This window comes from Trematomus bernacchii, unplaced genomic scaffold (genome assembly GCF_902827165.1).
Source record: "Trematomus bernacchii unplaced genomic scaffold, fTreBer1.1, whole genome shotgun sequence".
Taxonomy (NCBI): Eukaryota; Metazoa; Chordata; class Actinopteri; order Perciformes; family Nototheniidae; genus Trematomus; species Trematomus bernacchii.
The window spans coordinates 1,081,217-1,103,294 of record NW_022987942.1 but is presented as its reverse complement, the minus strand read 5'-3'; the positions used below and the strand labels follow the sequence as shown (position 1 = coordinate 1,103,294).

Genomic DNA, 22,078 nt, shown 5'->3' with positions numbered 1-22,078 from the left:
ATGCAATTTCTCCATAGGATTTTGGAAAATAGCTCGAAATAAGGTCTGTGGTTGACACAAATTAAATAGACAGATCACGTTTTGTTCTACGACATTAAACACATCAGCAGTGACCCCACTGGTGATTTTTGAAGAGTTTACGTGTCTGAAAAACGATGGTTGTTAACATGTGGCTGAATAGGACTACAGAAATTGTCAAGGCCGTTCTACGTCATTACACCAAACACGTAAACACTCCCGCTAAGTTTGTTTTTTCCCCGTGATCTGCTTGAAAGCAAGTAACTGCCTCCTGCAAACTGTTAAAACAAAAGCTTCAACTTGTACAATTTTGAATCTGTATTTTTGAATATGGATCTTAAGTTGGCGTCACGTTGAAGCAGCGACCCTGCTGTAGTTCGTTTATAGCATAACGTTAGCATTTTGCTTCTGGCGATTAGATTTACGATTAGAACATTATAAAAGTAGGGTGGATATTATCCGACTGAACAAAACGTGATCCGTCTCTTAAATGTGTGTCAACCACAGACCTTATTTTGAGCTATTTTCCAAAATCCTATGGAGAAATTGCATTGCTTTTTTGTCGAAGGAACCGGAAGGAGTTTACTTCCGGGTTTTAGGACGCGTCACTGTGGCACTCCATGTGTAAAGACTTTTCCATAATAATGATAGCAGTTTTTTTTTATTCTGGACAACCTCATCTAAACATGTTGTGGGTAAACCCTGTTTAAAGTGGACCTATCATGCTATATTTAAATTATATATTGTAGGGCCATACCTATATAAGGTATATTTATACGTTTCTGTTTTCAAAATACCAAACAGATCATGCATTTTAGCCATGCCTCATTTCGCTCTATGTGCTGTTTGCTGTCTACGGGTCTGATTCTGCTGACCACGCCCCCCTGCAGGAGAGGTGAGCCGTGCTCTGATCAGCTGCTGGGCTGTCAGAAGAGGGGGAGAAAAAGAGATCTTCGTCCTCCGTGTTTTATTATATAGAGTCGTTATTAATTTGTTTTAAAGCTCAATAAATAACAAAGAAGACCTTTGACCGGCACTTTTCTAATTTTGTCCGGAAGATTTAAACTTTAACGGACATCTTGACCGGCAACTGAAACTGAAACTCTGCCGCACGGTCCCCTCGTTCCTTGGAAGAGGCGGAGAGGTGGGTGTTTGTCATCTGCTGGTGGACTAACCGGAGAGAATTACAGTGCTTGCCTCGACGGGGAGGGATTGCATTGAATTAAAGCAGCGGGAGCAAATGCTTGCCTCGGGGAGGGAGAAAAAAAGCCACAGCGGAGAATAAACAGAAGGGTAACCATGGTAACTATGGGCGGGAAGTCTTCTTCGCTGCTTTTGTGGCAGACTACAGCGCTACTTACAGGCCTGGCATATGTACTACAGCGTCTCCAGCGCTTTCGAGCGGCAATGGCCGGCCGTGGCCCAACCCCACATTCCCCTGATAGGTGGAGAGTTGGCCCAATAGCTGTAGCGCCACTTCTGTGACGACATAGAAGTGTTCAAATCTGGATCAGTCTGTATCAGATCCGTTGCAGCCCCTTTTTTAGAGATTTGGGTATGGAGGAAAATAGAGAGGGTTGTGTTTTCTGACACTTGGTGAGTTCCCTGGAACACCGGGGACACATTCATGTATAAAAGACGTACAAAAGTGCATTTTGCATGATAGGTCCCCTTTAAGCTAAATTTCTTCAGAAGATCAAACATTGGCTTGGTATGCATTTTACATGCATTTGCAATATTGATAGGGTCTTGATAGTGAACACTGTAATTTTTTTATTGTTATGTTATCCTCCCATTATTCTGCGGTTATACATTTTACGCTGTTATTTCTTATATCGCAATTCTATTCTTACAACAAGAAACCTTCAACTATACCTAACCTAAATTATTGTTAACATTAGCAATACATAACTGATATCCAATTATCTTTACTATTTTAATATACTGGAGGTGTTAGCCATGTTCACATATAGTACCTAATCCAAGCTGCAGTCATATGTGTTTTAATATACCCTCTACAAGTAAATGCTTTAAAATGAACCATCATGGATTCCATATGGTCAAATTAACTGCCGTGCATTTTTTGTAGTATAATTTTGTTTGATTTCAATGTGCAGGCGACACTGGACGGGGGCTGAGAGCCTGGGTTCGAGATGTGACTGAGCCGGATCTGTCCTTCAACCACATCCGGATCATTTACCCCACAGCTCCAGCTCGGTATGTCTAGATTAGACTAAATCAAATATCAATGTTTTTTTTTTGTCAATTACATTGGATAATGTAAGTTCAAACGTAATGTCTTTAAAAGGTCTTTGTAGTTGGAACATTATGGAGGAAATACAAGTTTTCATTGTCCCATTTTTCATTTGTATTATTCTTACTGCATTAATTATACAAGTTTGCCTGTAGTAAAACTGCAGCCATGTAGCAGAACACTGACCCTCATCTTGATGTCATCAGGCCGTACACCCCTATGCGAGGGGCTCTGTCTACTGTTTGGTTTGACCGTCACAAGATCTCGAGGGACTGCCCCGAGGACCGAGAGTCCATAGACGACATGTGCAACTCTCTGGGGTTAATCATTCAGGGCGAGGTCAACGCTGGGATCCCCAAACACAGGATCGTCATCGGTATGGATCTGGTTTTTACTTCACTTCTGCTGCATGTGAAATGTGAAAACAAAATAGCTATTTGTTCTTTTGCAGTAAGAACTGTATACCTATAGTCCTTGAGCTACTCAGAAGTGAAAAAGAATGATATAAAAACACATTTAAAAGAACATCGATTTGGGATCTTTACTGTTTTTTTAGCCCACCCCAAAAGACGTAATCAATACATCGTTCAACAGTTTTTTTTGTAAAAGAAATAGCATCTTGACTTCCCTTGGAGAAGTCAAGATCTCTCTTTCTGCAGATAGTGGTACCGTTTGTCATGCAGCTAATTGGTATTTTGGTTCTGACCAATCAGGTACCGTAACGCGTTTCTGTATGGCTTAAACAGGATACAATGTTAATCAATGAGCTTGAGCGTCAGGTGTATGGAGATGTATTTTTTAACCTTCGACATAGTCAGGCTTTCTAATTCCACCTGATTCCAGTCTTTATGCTAAGCTAGGCTAACTAACCTGTCCTGACTCCAACTCTGTACTTAAATAAAGAAACACAATAACAATGTACTATCTTAAAAAAAAGTGAGCTCCTTTAGTCAGGGAGTGAGAGGCTGACAGAGAGCATCCTCACAGTCTCTGCTGGCTCTCTCACTGGATCACACACACACGCACACGCACACGCACACACACAGAGCCTGGCTGTTCCTCACTCCCTCTGTCATGATATAAAATAAAGAATGCACTTCATCAGGTTACAGTGTTCTTTCATATGCTGCCAGCCGAGATTAAAAAGGTTTTCAGGGCGGGTTCTCAGGTCCTGAAAAGCTCTTTGCCTCAAATATTCTGCTTATCAAGTTCACGTATAAATAACAATGGAGTGAAAGCACTAGTATCAAGTACTAAAAACATTATGGCTGAGGCAAGGTAAGAGTTCTCACAGGAAACTTATGGGAGGCCATCAAGGGTTTAATGTCCGCCAGTGAAGGCTGCACATGAAAGAGGAAACCGCTGAGAGTGTTGGGAAAAGGGTGAACCCCCCAGCAGCCCTGAAATATAGAACTATACAGGAACACTGTGGTGTGTGTGAGGGGGGGGTGCATGAAAGACTGGACTCCAGAGAAAAGTGAGTGAAAAAACACATGCTCCTGGGAAGCTGCTGAAATATTATCTTACTAAATCATAACATTTTGTCATGAACTATAAATACTCAGTGGAGTCACTCGGCATGTACCCATGACCCCCCCACCCCGCCCACGCACTGACAATCGCCACAAGTTTCCATGGAAAAGATTTTTGAGGAGGTCGGCTGTGTGGGGGTGTTTAGTGTGGAGAGTGTGGGGGGGGGGGGGGGGGCAGACGCTTTACTTCTTAAGTCTATTGACATCAGGGTCAGAATGTGGCGTAAACACCATGAAAGCATGGATCCATACTGCCTTGTATTAACGGTTCAGGCTGAAAGTGGTGGTGTAATGGGAGGCTGTGGCGCAGTGCATTAGTGCGTTGGTGTTCGGATCACGGAAGCACAGGTTCAAACCCCACTGCAGTCAGCATGTCGTTGTGTCCCTGGGCAAGACACTTCACCCCAAATTGCTCCTGTGGGGATTGCCCACAGTATTGAGTATGTAAGTCACTTTGGATAAAAGCGTCTAACAAGTGACATGTAATGTAATGGTGTGGGGGATATTTTATTGGCATACTTTGGGCCCCTTAGTACCAATTGAGCATAGTTTTAATACTACCTGAGTATTGTTGCTGACCATGTCCATCCCTTTATGACCACAGTGTTCCCATCTTCTGATGGGTACTTCCAGCAGGATAACGCGCCATGTCACAAAGCTCAAATTATATCAAACTGGTTTCTTGAACATGACATATGTTAACTGTTCTCAAATGGCCTCCACAGTCACCAGATCTAAATCCTATAGAGCACCTTTGGGACGTGGTGGAACGAGAGATTTGCATCATGGATGTGCAGCAGTTTCCAAACCTTGTTGAGTCTATGCCACTAAAATTAAGGCAGATCTGAAGGCAAAAGGGGGTCCAACCCTGTACCAGCAAGGTGAACATAATAAAGTGGCTGGTGAGTGTATGTATGTGTAGTATTTACATAAAAAGAAGCTTCATTGACGGTACGCACGGCTCGGCACGGCTAGGGATGACAGTATTGGTCCGTACTGATGGCAACAACTTTTGGATTTCTTTGTGCTTGATGCTTATTTTTAATTGTTAAATTGACTGATATAATCATGCTGTATATTTCTAGCTTTGTGCGGGACCGCACAGCATTTTTATCATTTTTCCCATGTCCCAAAAATTAAGACAATGTCCTGCATTTGATTGACAGTTGCTCAGCAAGTCGAAACTTGGCCCTTGTCCAATGGTGGTCTAGAAAGAGAGAGAAGGCTACCATTAGCTGTGTCAGATGTCAATCAATCAACTAAATATGTATTTACTTATGGGTGTGGCCTGTGTGACTCTTTGTCCCACATGTGACTTGTCGGCACCTGGTCACCCTAAGTACATTTTTATATCTGCACTCTCCCTTAGGTTTTGTTGAATTTCCTTCAGTCGGTTTTTAATTGGCAGCAGCATTATCCCAGGCTCATCAGATAGTATTTTGCTTTATTTGAATAAGTGTGGACAAGCAAACACACGTACACACACACCGGTCCGTTCCCTAAACCATAGCTCAGATCGCTGCATGTCAGTTTGATTTGACTTGTTGGGCGAGACCTGTGAATTCCACCTCTCCTCTTCATCTGTTCCTCTCGCTCTGTTTTCACTCTCCCTCGTTCCTCCACTCTCTGACAGGATGATGGGTACTTGCACACTTTCCCAGATGTGCACAGTGTGCCCAGATGTACCCAGCTGTGTGAGATTAAGGACAGACTCATGAAACTGGCTGCATATACTAAGGCAAAAATAAAAGTGATGATGTGGAACTGAGGAGTACTATCCATCTTAATGTTTTTCTGTTAAAGTGAAGGATTCTCCACCACAGACTGCTTAAAGTGCCCTCAGAGTTCCTTATATGGAGATGAATATGTTTATTACTTTTTATATCCAACTTATACTTACTGTTTCTGAAGAAAAAACTGCTCCCAGAATTACCTTATTGCTCCCAGCTGATGATCTTTTCTCTTTTGTCCCTAACCAAAGGGGGGTTCTCGATGGGCGGAGCCATGGCGCTCCACCTGGCATGTCGGTACCACCCTGATGTAGCGGGAGTTTTTGCACTTTCCAGCTTCCTCAACAAGGACTCTGCTGCTTATCAGGTACATCACCAGCCATCAGTTTCTGTAAAATCAAAGGAATTAATTGTAACTTGTATAACTCGTGAATTCACGAACAATAGAGTGGTGCAGTGATGACGTATTTTTGTACGCCGACTGGGAAGTTAGCACCAATAGGGCTCCCTCGACAAAAAGCAATAGGATTTCCCCATTGGATTTCTTCACATTGCAGAAAATAAGCATTGTGCCAAACAAACGTTTATGGTACTCGTCTGGTTTTCTTCAGCAGAAAAATCGCAGAATATTAACACCACTTTATGATTTTTTAAGCGTAAATGCAATCAGCAGAAATAAAAAGCTAAACTTAGGCTATAAAAACTATTGCATCACAGTCGCATGACTTCACATCGCCACCACTAAGCTAAGAGCAGACTCGTGTTGGCATGATGACGTTTAGTCGTTTATTTAGTCACTTGATGAAACCGCTGTTTTTAATGACGCATAGAAGCTGGATCACGAGTGGGGTATTTACTGCCATATTTTGACATTATATCGAACAACAAAATATGAAAATCTATTCAGCTTGTGTTAACCACAGACCTTATTTCAGACATCTTACCACGAACAAGTTAAAACAGAGACAGTGGAACTGGATTTGGTCAATTGGTTTTTGGACTCATTACTGCACCACTCTATTGATTTTGCTGATAGAAACATGAATTGCGCATTTTTTCTAAGATAATTAAGCTTGATGCCAATGTGTGGGTTAAACCTTAGCTACAACAACTTCACTTCAGCTGTGACTTTATTTTTATGGACTCCTGTTGGATCCAGGCTTATTTGACTTTACTCCTCTGATTGTGCTAGGCCAGTACTGTGTATGCATTTGCTGGTAGGTGAAATTATACATCTTTAATATAGAAAATATTAACTAGATTCTAGTTATTCTAGGAATAGTAAATCCCGCTGTCCCAAAGAGCTGATAAATTGGAATTGCTTTTTTTCTTTGGAATAATAACGAGGGGTTACGTATGGTAACCCTTGTTATATAAACACAGGCGGAGCCCTCTACTGGACTCTATGGGTACTCCCCTCGATCCTATCATGCAAGCATTCATCCACTGAGACTAGGCTTGTTTGAGATGAGCGAGACCGACGCAGACCTGCGCAATTGCGATCGCCGTCTTGCTAGTGCGTTGCATGATGGTTAGTCATTTTGTCCGACTTGCTCTGGAGGCTCGCCTACATGAGACGTTGAAATATCGCGGGACAAAGACGCCGGCAGCCTTGAGAGCGAGGCGGCGCAGTTTCTCTCCACGGGCTGCGGAAGCGAAATGCTTGATGGGAAACGACTCGCTGGTATCTCGAGCTGAGCGCTCATTGGTGGTGTTTACCCCGTGCTGGTGATGAAACTCTCCACTCCAGTTTTTTGTTGTTTTGTGTTAGTTTTACGTCGCCACTTCCATTCACATTTTTCATCATTGTTCCACAATGTTTATCATCATGAAATTAATATCTATATATTTTATACTATACTTGCACTGCTTACCGTTTTCATACTTTATATATCTTAGCATATTCATACACACTGTTCATACTGCTCACAGGCTGCTGTGTATATCTAGTGTATTCATACCCCTCACTGTTTATTCATCATTCAATTCATTCTTTATTTTATTCTGTAGATTGTGTACATTACTTTTCACTTTACTGCTTTTTGCACTCCTGGTTAGAAGCTAAACTGCATTTCGTTGTCTCAGTACCTGTAATCTGTGCAATAACAATAAAGTTGAATCTAATCTTGAGCAGGAACAAATGTATTTACTTAGTACATATCTGACTTTAACACATTTTTACATTACATGTTACTTGTTAGACGCTTTTATCCAAAGTGACTTACATACTCAATACTGTGGGCAATCCCCACAGGAGCAATTTGGGGTGAAGTGTCTTGTCCAGGGACACAACGACATGCTGACTGCAGTGGGGTTTGAACCTGTGCTCCCCTGATCCGAACACCAAGGCTCTATCCACTGCGCCACACGCCTCCCTTTGTGCATTCTTTATAAATGCAAACCGAGTCAAGCCGACTCCGGAGGTGGCGGTATGCACCTTAAAGTTGTTTGCAATCCGCCAAAAAACCGAGAGAAGAAGAAGAAGAAGCCGACTCAAAGCTGTCCGACTTCAGGCGAGCTTTTTGAGACCTCCCCCGGCTGCAATCGGCTAATCTCGTCTACTTTCGAGGCGAGCCGCAGCTCATCTCAAACAAGCCTACTTTCTAGACGTAGCCGGCCCCGGGGCGGGCCTACCTGAATGTGCGCGCATCTCACCGCATAAAAGGAGGCCTCGCTTCCTTACTGTCATCCTTTACTTCTCTTCAGCAAGCAGCATAGGACAGACAGGGCCCCTGAGTAGAGGGCTCCGCCTGTGTTTATATAACAAGGGTTACCATACGTAACCCCTCGTTATATCTCTCACAGTCTCCGCCCTCTACTGGACACAGTGGGCGGAGCCCCGATGTATACACGCGCTGTCGTCCCACAACAACACTGTCCCAGCCTCTATGGGCCCATGTGCGAGTCACTTCGTAACGTAAGCGCATTACGCCCGGAGAGGGGTCAGATGCCCACTGACCCACAGCCCCCCTCCCTCCTCACCAGTCCTGCGTTGCCCCAGCAAGCACAGACGATGAAAAGGAGCCAGACATGTCCAAGAGATAAAACGTTATGAAGGGGACTGGCGTTGACCAAGACGCCGCCGTGCATATGTCCTCCACACTCACGCAGTTAAATAAGGCTGTTGACACAGCCATGGCTCGTGTAGAGTGTGCACGGACCCCCGTGGGGAAGGCTCTCCCCGCCTGTCCGTAGGCATGTGCAATGCACTCGCAGAGCCAGCCTGCCAGGCGTTTCTTGGACAGAGCTTTCCCAGTTACCCCACCCCCGAAACACACAAACAGCTGTTCAGTGCGTCTAAGGGCAGCCGTGCGCTCCACATAATATGCCAGCGCACGCACCGGGCAGAGGAGGTGTAATTTAGCCTCCCTCGCCCCACTATGGGGTGGAAGATTAAAGCCCCCCAACTGAATAGACCTCGACCTGAACGCACTCCTTAGGCTCTTGGGCACAAAGGAGGGGTTCGGTCTGAGTGTCGCCCCGCTCCGGTCACCCCGGGTCATTAAACAACTCGGGTGCACCGATAGAGCGGTTAACTCGGACAATCTTTTGGCTGACGTTAAGGCAAGTAGCAACGCTGTCTTCCACGACAGTGCTTTCAGGGAGGAGAACTCTAGAGGCTCAAATTATTCTTTGACCAGAGCCTCGAGCACCAGCGGCAGGTCCCACTGCGGGGCGGAGGCGCGTACTACTGGGCGCAGCCTCCTGACCCCCCGCAAAAACCGCAACATTAGTGGCTGAGAAAAGGCTGACCTGCCGTCAAATCCCTCATGGCAGGACGAGATGGCTGCTGCATACACTTTCACTGTGGAATGAGCAAGCCCTCTGTCCACCAATAACTGTATTGAACAGATCCACCTCTGCTGTCCCGAACCGGGCCCAGATCCGCTTCACCACCTCCGGGTGAAGCGCCCACTCGCCTGGCAGGGGGCCGCCCCTCGACATGAGGTCGGCCCCCCTGTTCTCCAGACCCGAAATGTGGAGGGCTCTCAGAGATAACACCACCTCTGAAGCCCATAACCACAATTTCTCCGCTGTGGTCAACAAAGCAACAAAAACTCCGCCCTGCCTGTTGATATATGCCACTGTGGTGCTGTTGTCGCTCCTGACCATTACATGTCTCCCCTGAATTAAGTGTTTGAAATGCTGGAGGACCAACACTACTGCCCGTAGCTCTAGGAGGTTGCTGTGCCGTGTCTCTGTTAGAGACCAGCGCCCACCTATAGCTCTCCCCAGGCAGGTCCCTCCCCATCCTGTTCCGTGTACACTGTGATGTAGGAGGTCACCCGTCCCAGTGGGGACCCCCTCCGGAGGTGATCCGGGGACCCCCAGAACCCTCCACTGAGGGGGGGATGGTCACCAGACGCCGTTTGTGTCTCTTGAGATCGAAACGCAGGCTGGAGAACCACCTCTGCAGGCGGCGCATATGCAGTGACCCGAGCGGGACCACAACGTGAGCCGCCGCCATGAGACCCAGGGTCTGTATGATAGTCAAAGCTATCACTGTTGCCCCCTGTCGCAGTCTGCAAACTGCACGAAGCAAGGATGCCTGTCTGCTCTCTGACAGGGTGGCGCGTAGCCTGCCTGCATCGAGCACCACTCCCAAATACAGCGCCTGTTGGTGAGGTATGGGGGTGCTTTTCTTCCAATTGATCACAAAACCCAACTTGGTTAGGTGTAGGATCTACTGGGCTGTATAAAACATTGCCCGTTCCCTGGACCTGGCCATAACTATGAGGTCGTCCAGATAAAAGAAAACTCATGCCACGGCCGCGCAGCGGCTGGAGCGCTGTGGCCACACATTTGCTGAACGTGCGTAGGGACAGGGAGTAGCCGAACGGTAGCCTGTTGTACTCGCAGGCCACCCCCTGGAAGGCAAAACGCAAATACTTTCTTTGTTTCGGAGCAATCTCGACATGAAAGTAAGCGTCCCTCAGGTCGATGGTTGTAAACCAGGGGTGCTCACACTTTTTCAGCTTGGGAGCTACTTTAAAATGACCAAGCCCAAATGATCTACCTACAGGGCCCCTGTGTCGCGAGCGGTGCTAGTGGACTAAACGGCGGATAAACTGTGGCGCGCTTACACTAATTGCGCGCATAATAGTGCGCCGCATTTGCGCTTCAGATGAGGAGGTGAGGCCCCCTCATAACTGCATGAACCCGTATGGCACAATACAAACTGGCTTACCTGTACGTCAATCAGGTGGCAAATGCCATAGTAAGGATGGATGATAGGCTAACTTCTTTTTTTTCCAATGCCATGCGATCTACCCACACTACCTTTGCGATCGACCGGTCGATCGCGATCGACGTATTGGGCACCCCTAAACCAATCGCCTGGCTCTACCAGTCCCAGTAACTGTTTTATAGTTAGCATCCGGAATTTTCTGCGTAAAAATAAAATCAAGAATTTTTTTTAAATAATAATGATAATAATAATAAAAGACTATGAAATAGGAGATGAATGGAGGAGGGATGCTGCAAAACTGGAGTGAATAACTCAGTCTCAGCGTCCTGTCCATCCACTCCGTTAACACGCAGCTGCGCTTCCATTCCCCATAACACTGGGTTAGGGGATGTGCAATCAGCTGTGGGGCCCCAGCGATAAAGCTGTGGTACTCTCTGTTGACCCGTCCCGCCGCAAAAAACCCCCGCGAAGGGAAGCTCTGCCCATGGGGGGTCGACACAGAAAGGGCCGACTCGCCGCCAGTCCACTCCTGGAGGACGGAGCTCCCCACCCGGTCCCTTCGCTGCCGCGGTCGGGCACCCCCTCCTCGAGGTCCTCCATCTCCACCACGTCAAGCTCCGGGTCCTCCACCGGCGAGACGTAGCAGTCCTGATGGCGCTGATGGCGGCTGGGGCGAGGAATTAGTCAGCAGGCGCTGCAGACCGTGAGCGGGCCCAGGTTGGCCCGCCGCGTGGTCGGACCCCAGGCACTCAATGCACAGGCGGTGGGGGTCGGCGCCTTCCATGGCGCCCAGACACGAAGGACAGGGGCGCTATTCCAGCAATGGTGAGTCCATTCTCTTCGTATTGTTTTTTTATTTGTATCCGACTTGTATCCGACTTCACTGCCTTGCTGAAGAGAAAGGGATGACAGTAAGGAGACGAGGCCTCCTTTTATGCGGTGAGATGCGCGCGCATTCAGGTAGGCCCGCCCCGGGGCCGGCTACGTCTAGAAAGTCTCAGTGGATGAATGCTTGCATGTAGGGATGCTCCGATCGCCGATCCGATCGAGTGGGCGGGGCCTAAATGGAAGATTTAAAGTGATGTTTAAAACTCAGTTAATGGGGCTCATTCACTGGAGCTTCCACAAACAACAATCAACTTAATTATTACATTCAAATGATGTACATTATTCAAGTTTACATTCACTTTGGATAATAACACGGGAGAAATGAGCGGAAGCGCTCTCTTTTCCTCTCTCCCTCTCTCCCTCTCCTGACAGCCTGTCAGTATCCGTCTCATGCAGCTCACTGATCCAGTAATGAGTGACCCGACAGTGAAGAATAAATATATTTATAACTAGTTTAGCTTGTTCCAGAGGTAGATAAAATAGCTAAGTGTGTTAGGTCTAACTCTTAATGTGTGTTTCGCTCCGCTCACCGGTCCGTCACTGCGGGTGGAGCTGCAGGATTTCTGCTTCACACACACGTTGCATACCGCTATTTTACTGTCTTTCGGACACCTTAAAATAATGCCAGACCGGTGAAGCCATTTTGGCGAGCTTGTTTTGCCGCGCACAGAGAAAAGTGTCATGTATTTTACGTCATGCGATCGGCTCTCGCGATCGGCATGTTTAGAGAGCACCGATCCATCGGTAGAGAGTGAGTATCGGCCGATCTCGATCGGTGACCGATCGATCGGAGCATCCCTACTTGCATGATAGGATCGAGGGGAGTACCCATAGAATCCAGTAGAGGGCGGAGCCTGTGAGAGATATAACATTTGAAATGTATCTCAGCTCTACCCAATATTTGTTTGCAATAAATAAACCAGCCCAAACCATTAATCATGTAATAATGATTATGGTCCTGCACCTTTAAGACTGAGCAGGCATTAATTGATGAAATGATCTAACAATATTCATAAAGCATTTTTCTTCTTCCTGTGAAGGCAGTGGAGGAGCGCCTCGGAGCAGACCTGCCCCTCCCTGAGTTGCTCCAGTGCCATGGAACCAAGGACGACCTGGTGCTCCATCAGTGGGGGGAGGACACCTCCGAGCTGCTGAAGAAGGCTGGCATGGCCACCACCTTCCACTCCTTCCCAGGCCTGCACCATCAGCTGTCCACGCCCGAGATGGAGCTGCTGAGGGGCTGGATCCTCAAAAAGATTCCCCCCCTCACCTCCTCCTGACTCACCCTACCTCTTTTTTTCTCACAGAATGTATTATTTTGTGTGTCTTTTTTTAAGTTTGCCATGTTTGTATGTCATTTATTAAATGTGTAACTCATATAGAGCGACTTAATCAGCGGTTATTCAACATTAATGGGGTTATACGTGCATATATGTAGAGCAGTGAGTGTACTGAGTCTCAGAGTGCAGAAACAGGACAGCTGTGACAGGAGTGGTCCGGCAGTAAGATTTAACAGTGGCCCCTCCCGAATTAAGAATATACCGAATAGTGAGTTTCACATTGAACATCTGACGGCCATGTCTGATCAATCTAGTCATGGGAAAGTGTTTTGAAAGACAAAACAAGTACATTTTTAGTTATATAGCTGCACATATAATAGAGGTTATCTCAAGACCTTTTTTATAAAGAGCAGGTGCAGACCTTAATATTTGAATGTGCCTTGAAAAGTCAAAAAAGGGAACATGATAGATTTGAGTGTTTTCAAAGTGTGAGGCTGAGAATGAGCATATAGTTTTTCAGATCTGTGATACAGAGGCAAAGATAGTACTAGCCTGTTATTGCGCACCTGCTACTCAATGTGAAGAGAGGCACATGATGAAACTAGAGAATGCAATTCCTGAAAAAATTGCGAGTGGGAATGCTTTATGCTGAAAAGCTGACGCTAAACTGCTATGCTGAAATGTAATGTGTAAGAAGAAAGTGAAGAATTTAGATTGAAATGATACATGAACACTGGGGGCTTGAATGTGTGATGAGTGAAGAAAAGAAAGTAAAAAGGCTTGGAAAAGCAGCAGAATATTTGAACTGAAAACTTTTGAACTAACTTGATGGTGAATGATCTGTCGCCATGGCAATGGCATTTGATGACACCCCATAATACGCTTAGATGCGTTGATGGCTGCATCGTTATCAAACCTGTGAAGTTTTGGGCCGTTTGGAACATTTTCACTGAAGTTATGAGAAAACCGTGTTTCATGGCGAGCATTGTGTTGCCATGGCAATGGCATTTGAAGAAACCCCATATTTGACGTAGAGCTGTTTAGGGCTGGATCGGTGATATACAAGCGAAGTTTGGGGGACGATCGGACCGTTTCCATTGGACTTACAGCGACATCGTGCTTCATGGCCTGTCGCCATGGCAACGGCATTTGATGACACCCCATAATACGCTTAGATGCGTTGATGGCTGCATCGTTACCAAACCTGTGAAGTTTTGGGCCGTTTGGAAAATTTTCAGTTAACGACATTTGAAGAAACCCCATAATTGACGTAGAGCTGTTGAGGGCTGCGTTTTACCATATGGTGTGTGTGAGAGAGAGAGCGAGAGAGTTGGAGTGATGACATCATCGTGTTCCATTACACAGTAGTTTATAGTTGAGCTAACAAGCTCTGTAGAGATCAAAGGTTTGCATTGTTCTGAATGAGAGATAAACCTCTTACATGTGAACGTTTTGTGGAAGAATCATAACAGATATCTGAAATTTCAAAACGTGAAGCATGTCAAGGAAGTTGAGTATCTGAAGTGTAATTTTTGTGTACTTTCAGGTTAATAATGTGGCCTTTTTGGCAGTTTATCTAAAGGTGTGTGGCTGCTGCTGTGAGGAAATATCAGCCTGAAATTACAATGGGTTTTAATGGAGACATGTTGAACGTTTTTGTCACTTCATGCCCTCAAGAGGCATTTTGTTTAAACGAGATGTTTTCCTACGTTTGTCATGAAAAATTATGTCTCAGGAATGTAGGGTTTGGGAATTATGGCAGTTTTTAAAAAAAATATGAAGGCAAATTTCAAGATTTCCTACCCTCTAGCTGTGACATCACGCACTCTAGTTAATGTTAAAATCTGAAGAAAGCCTCTTTACCAAGGTCTGAACAATGTTTAATATCTCTAAATATCAGATTTAAAAGTTGTGTTACACGAATAATGTCAGAAAGATGTGTAACATTTTAAAGTTGGAATGAGGTTTCTGAGTGAATGTATGAATGAACAGTTAGCAGTTGAAGTCGCATGAAGATTGTTCAAGTCTGAAGATTTTCTCCATTGACTTCAATGGTTAAAAATGTGATGAATTATGGGATGTATCTCTGGAATTATGAAAGTTATGAATAATCCAAATGATAGCCATCGATTCCCGACCGAGCTGAACGTTTTGATGTTTGAACAGAGTTTCTGTGATGTTGAATGCAGGAGAAGAGGTGCAAAGTTCCGGCGGAATAATAATATTTTTGTCCGTAGAAGAACATATAGTTGGAATGCTGTATCAGCATTCCCACTCAATTTTGAAGCCTCCTTCTGTGGGACTGATGGTAGAAGCCATGTTATGTATGTAAGATCCCATTCAATATCAGCTTGGCCATTGTCACACATTGACATATATGATATTGGCATATTGTAAAGGCCAGCTTATTAATATCATGAATGCCAAACATTCAAATTAAAATGGTGTTTTATGACAACACTACGAGAGAGCACTGACAAGTTTATTTTAACAATTTAAAATATCTTAATAACTGCTTATCTTAATAGACCAAAGGAATTCATGAGATCTTTGATAAGTTATGTTTATATGTTATCAGCATGAATAGAGTGGTGCAAGAATAAGTCCTAAAACCCGGAAATGACTTAGCATTGTAATGGCGGTGCATATTTGTTTAGTTGAAGGGCTGATTGTCGTAGTCCAGTTTGCTACTTCCACGTAAAAGCTAAGATACAGGATTTTAAATGAGCACACCAGACTTGGAAGAGACATTGAATACATAAACCTACCATGACGCTTTATTACTGCTGCTTACAGAGCACTGCAGTCCTTAACCTATAAACTACAGATTACACCTCACCCCGCCTTTCAATCACACATGTACACTGCCCCCCCCCTCTCTCATGTCAGGGAAGCCATTATTTTGTAACCTCCAAAAAGCTTTGTTCTTTGATTTAGTGATAGTAATAAGCTAATTTGAAAACCACCTTTAATATGATGCTTGACAAAGATAGTGATATGCAATCTGAGTAAACATGCTTGAGGCGGTGCACAGGGACACAAGCATTGCGTCTTGCTGCAAAGAAACAGGTATTACTGCATCCACGATTGTCCACATTCCAACACATAAAGTGAAGGTCCAAAACTCTAGCTTTTATTTTGCCAATGAGGCAATTTTCATGCAATTGGGATTTTTAGACTTAAAGGAGCCATGTCATGCTTTTCCGGTTATTACCCGTCCCCTTGTGTGTTATGAAGGTTTTTATGCATGTAAACGGTGTGCAGAGTCAAAAACCCTCAAAGTACACCCTGTAGGGCAGGGGTATTCAACTAAAATTCAACGAGGTCCAGTTAGAGAAAATCTCCCCATGCTAAGGTCCGGAACATCAAAATGTCTAACTTGCTTTATGAATTAGTGTGATATATATTGAAGTAGCCTGTAGCTTTATCAACGTCTGCATGTAATCAACAACTGACTGCCAATCAAATAAAGAAAGTACAATTCAAAAACAACAATATTTATTGTCAATTAACATTGAACTATACAGATATACAGTAACATACTGTGGATATGTGTAATGTTCCTCTCGGGCTGCATTTAGAAATAAAATAGAGAAAATAAATAAAATAGCTTTTGAAAATATGTGCATCTTAAAAGTGCTTAATTTGAGATAAATAAAATAAAGTGTAGCAGCAGCTTGAGTTTCCCTTTCTCTTTGTTAACCGTTTCACATCATGACCTAACAGTTTCAGACGATTATAGAACAATATCAGTCTTTACACATCATAACTATTGAACAGTTTTAAAGTTTCTCTTTCTTTCCCTCTTATATTGCAGTCCCTCACTCACTTTTTTTTAATTCAGTGCGAGAATTGAGCTCGAGCTTGTCCTGCCAGGAGTTTAAATCTGGGCTGAAATGGTGCCCTGGAACGATATTTAGTTTTAATTTTGATCCTGGTGGACTGATCATATTGGGCTCTGAGACTGCTTATTTTTTGTGACCTCAGTTCTGACTTGAGAGGGAATGTTTGGTCAAACACTTTGTGTTTTGTCTCATAGTGGCGTTTTGGCACTTTTAATGAGCGCCACGGTCTCTGAACAAATGAGACACACTGGCTCTGTGCTCCCAGTTGGCCGGATGAACATGAATGAGTCCGTCCACTCAGGGTTAAAAGCTCTGTTCTCACTGTCCACTTTCCTCTTCTTGGAGAGCGCCATGTGTCATTATTTGTCTCTCCCTGTCTGCCGCTAACACGCCTGTTCACTCTCCTCTCCCTGTATCGCTAATTATTCTCTTCACTCACTTTCCTCTCCGCTTCTCTCTGCCACTCTCTCATCTCTTCTTCTGTGTTTCTCTCCCTGTATCGCTCACTCGTCTCTTTCGCCCCCTGTCGGCAGCGGTTAAAATAGAATTGCCCCGTCAAAATTGAAATCCCCTATTAATGTATTGATTATAGGTCCGGGTCCGTATAGGTCGGCGCCTGGGTCCGGATCCGGACCGCGGTCCGCCTGTTGCCGACCCCTGCTGTAGGGAGTAAAACTCTAACACAGAAAAGACCTCCCCAAAACGCCTCGTTGGAGATGTCTCATGTTCTTCCTGGGCATCGTGACGTCTGGATACCCAGTAGCCACGCCCAGAGCTATGACGCACCCTCTGCCAGCCAAGCATATATACTGTTGGAATCTCAGGTTCAGTTCAAAACAGTGCTAACTGAGCTAATGAAGTTGCTAGCGTTTACATATATCAACTACAATGTCAGCAGATGGCCGTACATGTTTCTCATAGCAGGAGAATGTCTGCATTCACACACGAAATACTCATAGACAGTATACTCCGGGTGATTTACCCTACGGTCAGTACATTATAGTTGGCGTTCCTAACCGATCTACCGTTCATAGCGTGTATGCTACCGAGATAAACAACGACGCTACCGAGAGGTAGACATGCTAGGCGAAAACATTGTTTTCATGCCAGCTACAATGAATGACCGACACGTAGCAGACTACCGTATAAGATTGCAATTGTAAACACGTTATTGCTAGCCTAATATGAACCACTAGCTTTTGTTCATAGTGGTTTTATTACACAGAACAAGCCATTGACACAGTGCTAACTGGGCTAACGAAGTTGCTAGCGTTTACATATATCAACTACAATGTCAGCAGATGGCCTTACATGTTTCTCATAGCACGAGAATGTCTGCATTCACACACGAAATACTCATAGACAGTATACTCCACGTTATTGCTAGCCTAATTTGAACCACTAGCTTTTGTTCATAGTAGGTTGGCATATTACACTGAACAACTAGCAAACGTAGGTTAGCTTATACAAAAACTGATGCTCCGCTCAGAGCCGCAAAAACACTGTGTTAGACATGGGTGGAGCCTCTCTGGTGGTTGACTAATCGGAGCACACTGGGCTCACAGGGAGGGGGGGGGGGGCAGGAGCTCAAACAAGCCGTTTAGGGCAGAGAGTGAATACACATACTTTACAGAGATGCTGTATGCGAAACCAATGTGAGTTTGGAAAATTGCACAGTATAAATCTATTTTAGTGTACCTCAACAATGGAATTATGATCAGTGGAAATGGCCATGACATGGGCCCTTTAAGCAACATCCTGTTCTCCCCATCAGCAAGGAAGCATCAACTTACAGCATCTGTTGTATCCCTGTAGTATGTGTCTGATGATGCAGTTATGACGTATTTTTGTAATCCGTCAGTAAGTTAGCATCTAGCAACGGGTCCCTCGACAAATCCAATGGGATTTTCCCATTGGATGGTCCAGACAATAAACTCTGTGGTAAACACACATTTTTGATTCCTAGCACATTTTGTCCAGCAGGATTAGGTCCACATATCAACACCAAGATTTTTTAGAAAAATGCAATCAGCAAAAGTAAGAGCTAACGTCAGGCTATCAAACCACATCACGGTAGCTTAGCTGTGCCTCACCACCACTTAGCTAAAGGTGGACTAGTGTCAGAAAGATGACGTTTAGTAGTTCATATTTATACACATGGAAGTTTTGTATACCTTCACACCTTTGTGTTCACTGTCGTATTTAATGTCGTAGAACAAACCGTGAAAAACTCCTCGGCTAGTGTTAATCACAGTCCTTATATCAGGATTCTAACGGATACAATGTTCAAAAACACGCTGACTTTGTTACGAGGGAACTGAAGGCTGTAACTCATTTCCGGGTTATAGGTCTCATTCCTAAACCCCTCGTTTGACAGCTGCTGCTTTGTCTTTGTGTGTGAATACCATGATGCTTTATTACTACTTCATACAGAACTATTGCCCCCTTAACTTGTAAGCTACAGCAAGCTAACACGTCTCTGTGCCACTCAGCTGTCAATCACACATGGCCTGCCCAGTGAGGCAAGCCTTTCTGATGTATCTCCAAATAACCTGTGTTCTTGCTTCCAGTAGTTATAAAAGAAAGGAAGCGTTTAGCTATAGCCTCTGTTTTATCCCTGTAGTATGACTGATGAGTTCAGGTTCTGAGACAGATGATGTATGTGTTACAGTGCGGGGGAGAATTATTTATTTCTTCCTTCAAACGGTGGGTGGAAAAAGTCAATCCTAGAAAAGATATTTCGCCAGACAAATCATCTGCAAAGTCTTCTAACCTACACACTGGTCTGTTCTTTCTCTCCATTTTCTCGGTATGACCTCCTGCAGAGAGGAAGGAAACGTGAGAATCAGCTGCACTATGGTTAGGCAACAATGTTGAGATCACTTGGAGTGTATTGGTGTGGACGGATAGATGGGGAGGTATACAGAGGCAGGATGGGGAGGTGGGCTCTAATGGGGCCCTTGCATGAGGAGGTGGAGGCAGGGGAAGAGAACGTTGGTGGAGCCAAAGCAAACAGAAGGAGCTCAGAGTTTGGTTCTAGCCTCCGCAGCTGATTACTTCCAGCTACGTGTGAAAGAATGCTACTGTTGAGCCGCCAGCAGCAACCCTCCCACACTACACCCCCCACTGAAGAAGTGGAAACCTCCTCTTCATCCCTCAGCCCCCCCGCTTCTCCCTCCTCGCCCCCTCACTGAGTGGAACCTAGGCTGTTTAGCTGTCCGGGCCTTTTATGATGCAATAATGGGAATGGATGGAGCGAATGTGAAATCAGGAAAACGAAACGAGAAAACATCCCTCTTTGCTTTTCATTTAGAATTTCATTTGAAGAGGTCCCTCTTGATATGAGTTATTACATGTTTCAGCACTAGTTATTTGCCCACTGCTTGATTCCTACTCTTCAGGGGCAGCTCACCCCAGCACCAGGGTCCTAATGCCAGTAGTGCGTCCCCTATTGGTCAGATGATGATGCGCTCTTCTGCCGATGTGTCAGGGGGAAGGAATGCTAATCTGGACGAGTTGCGGACTGCAAAGTCTGAGATTTTTTTGGCTCCCAGTTTCCACTGCGCGGTACTTTCCATGTGGAGTGGCTCCAGAGTGGCCGTGCTGCAGAAGGAATTCCTGGCCGAGGGAGCCGAAGTGTTGACGGATTCCAGATTGCTCATCTGACCACACCTCCTCAATAAAGATCACAGACTGACGGTACGATCGCTGTATCAGGTCTTTAGTCATTGTGTGGATGATAAGAGCTGATTGGCTAAGGACTGTGCAAACCTCGAGGTCTGTAGTGAAGCTTAAGTCATTTCGTATCATGATTCCTCTGAGTGTGACACATCTCAAAGCTTGAATATTTTTTAGTTGTTTTTAAACACAAAATGACATTGGTCTTCATTTAATATCACATTGAAAATAAGCCTTTGAATCCAATTCTAAATAAAAATGGTGTCATGGAAGAGTTCAGCTCCACCTAACATTAACATTAATGTAATACTTTTTTCAAGATAACCAAGATATCTTTCCAGTAATTGTTCTTGCTCTTTTTATTCTCAGTAAGCGGATGCAGCTGGTTTGAAGATTTGTGATGGCAAGTAATATCAGAGGCAAAATATTTGCCATAGTGAACCTCGACCCTATTTTTTAACGGTATTGCGGTTTGTAAAAACCATGTTGATTCAGGTGTAAAGTGATCTAGAATGCATTGCAATCAAAATGTGATTGGATCAGCCAGACCACATTGGAGTCGACCACATGCTGTCAAGAAGAACAAGCCCTACCACAACAAAAGAAAATTGCTAACCTAGCTAACACTAACGTTAGCAACCTGCATACAATAACAAATGTTAGCATAGTTTGCAAGGCGACTGAATCGTAGCCTACAAATGCCTTCAACCCTCGCATCTGGACTCCTCGTCCTTCTGCAGACAACATACTAAGTGGGGTGGTCAGGGTGGAACATAAATGGTGACCGGAGAGCGGTGTTGCTCTCGTGCTGCCCACCAAAGTTGTTGATGAACCCCAAGTTTAATGAACTCTTTGAAAGAAAGAAAAAGTTCAGACTGGCTGACACATGGAAAAGTCTTCATCTAAAGAGCAGCGCACCTTTTTATGGGCACATTAACCTTAACGGTGCGGACAAACGTGTTTAACACACACAAACCCACAATAATGTAAAAGCATGGACAAACACACAAAGACTTGTGTCTTGTGTTGTCGTGCTCAGCATATAGTTCCAGTTAAGTAGTTTTCGAATACTCCTTTCATATGTGATTCTATAATAAAAGCAGATGTCACTGGACTAGTGATGCTCAAGACAATATAGGATGTACTACATCCTAAATTAATGTAAGCACGTCACCTCTGTCACTGCCAACCACTGCTAACCACTGTACCAAAAAGACAGTCCTTAAAGTGTTTCATTAGTTACACATGCTAACTAATGCACTCTCATATAAAAAAAAGTTTGTCAATATTGAATTGAACACTGCTGCAAATTCATGATGAAAATGACAGAGCAAAGCAGATAACAAAAAACGAGGAAGAGTCCAAATTAGGAGGGGGACTGCGTGAATCCCCCCTCTGTATTTAAAGGATTAGACTGGTCCAGTATGACAGCGTACCCCGCTGTCTGCGGCTACCACGGCCAAGCACCATAGAGTCACTAGTGGCGTCAGAAATTGAAAATATAAATACTCTTATGACCACGAGTTGGTTTGGCCTGGAATGGTTTGGCCCTGGAGGCAACATTTAGCTGCATAACACCGGGGGCCACAAACAAACAGCAGCAGTAGCCTCCATGCTGCTGGGCTTCAGCCCCTCCCCTCCCTAAAGTAAATCCAGTTTACCCTG

The 22,078-nt window shown here is 44.6% G+C and overlaps 1 protein-coding gene across 1 annotated transcript in view; it reads left to right on the top strand.

Annotated features, from left to right (window-relative positions):
• lyplal1 (lysophospholipase like 1) overlaps positions 1-13,545 on the top strand; it is a 16,524-nt gene extending 2,979 nt beyond the window's left edge. Inside the window, exons 2-5 of the mRNA XM_034115541.1 lie at positions 2,136-2,235; positions 2,479-2,648; positions 5,786-5,901; positions 12,651-13,545. Coding sequence (XP_033971432.1) covers positions 2,136-2,235; positions 2,479-2,648; positions 5,786-5,901; positions 12,651-12,890 — 626 coding nt within the window. The 3' untranslated portion in view covers positions 12,891-13,545. The remainder of the gene's footprint in view (positions 1-2,135; positions 2,236-2,478; positions 2,649-5,785; positions 5,902-12,650) is intronic.
• Positions 13,546-22,078: the final 8,533 nt, after the last annotated feature.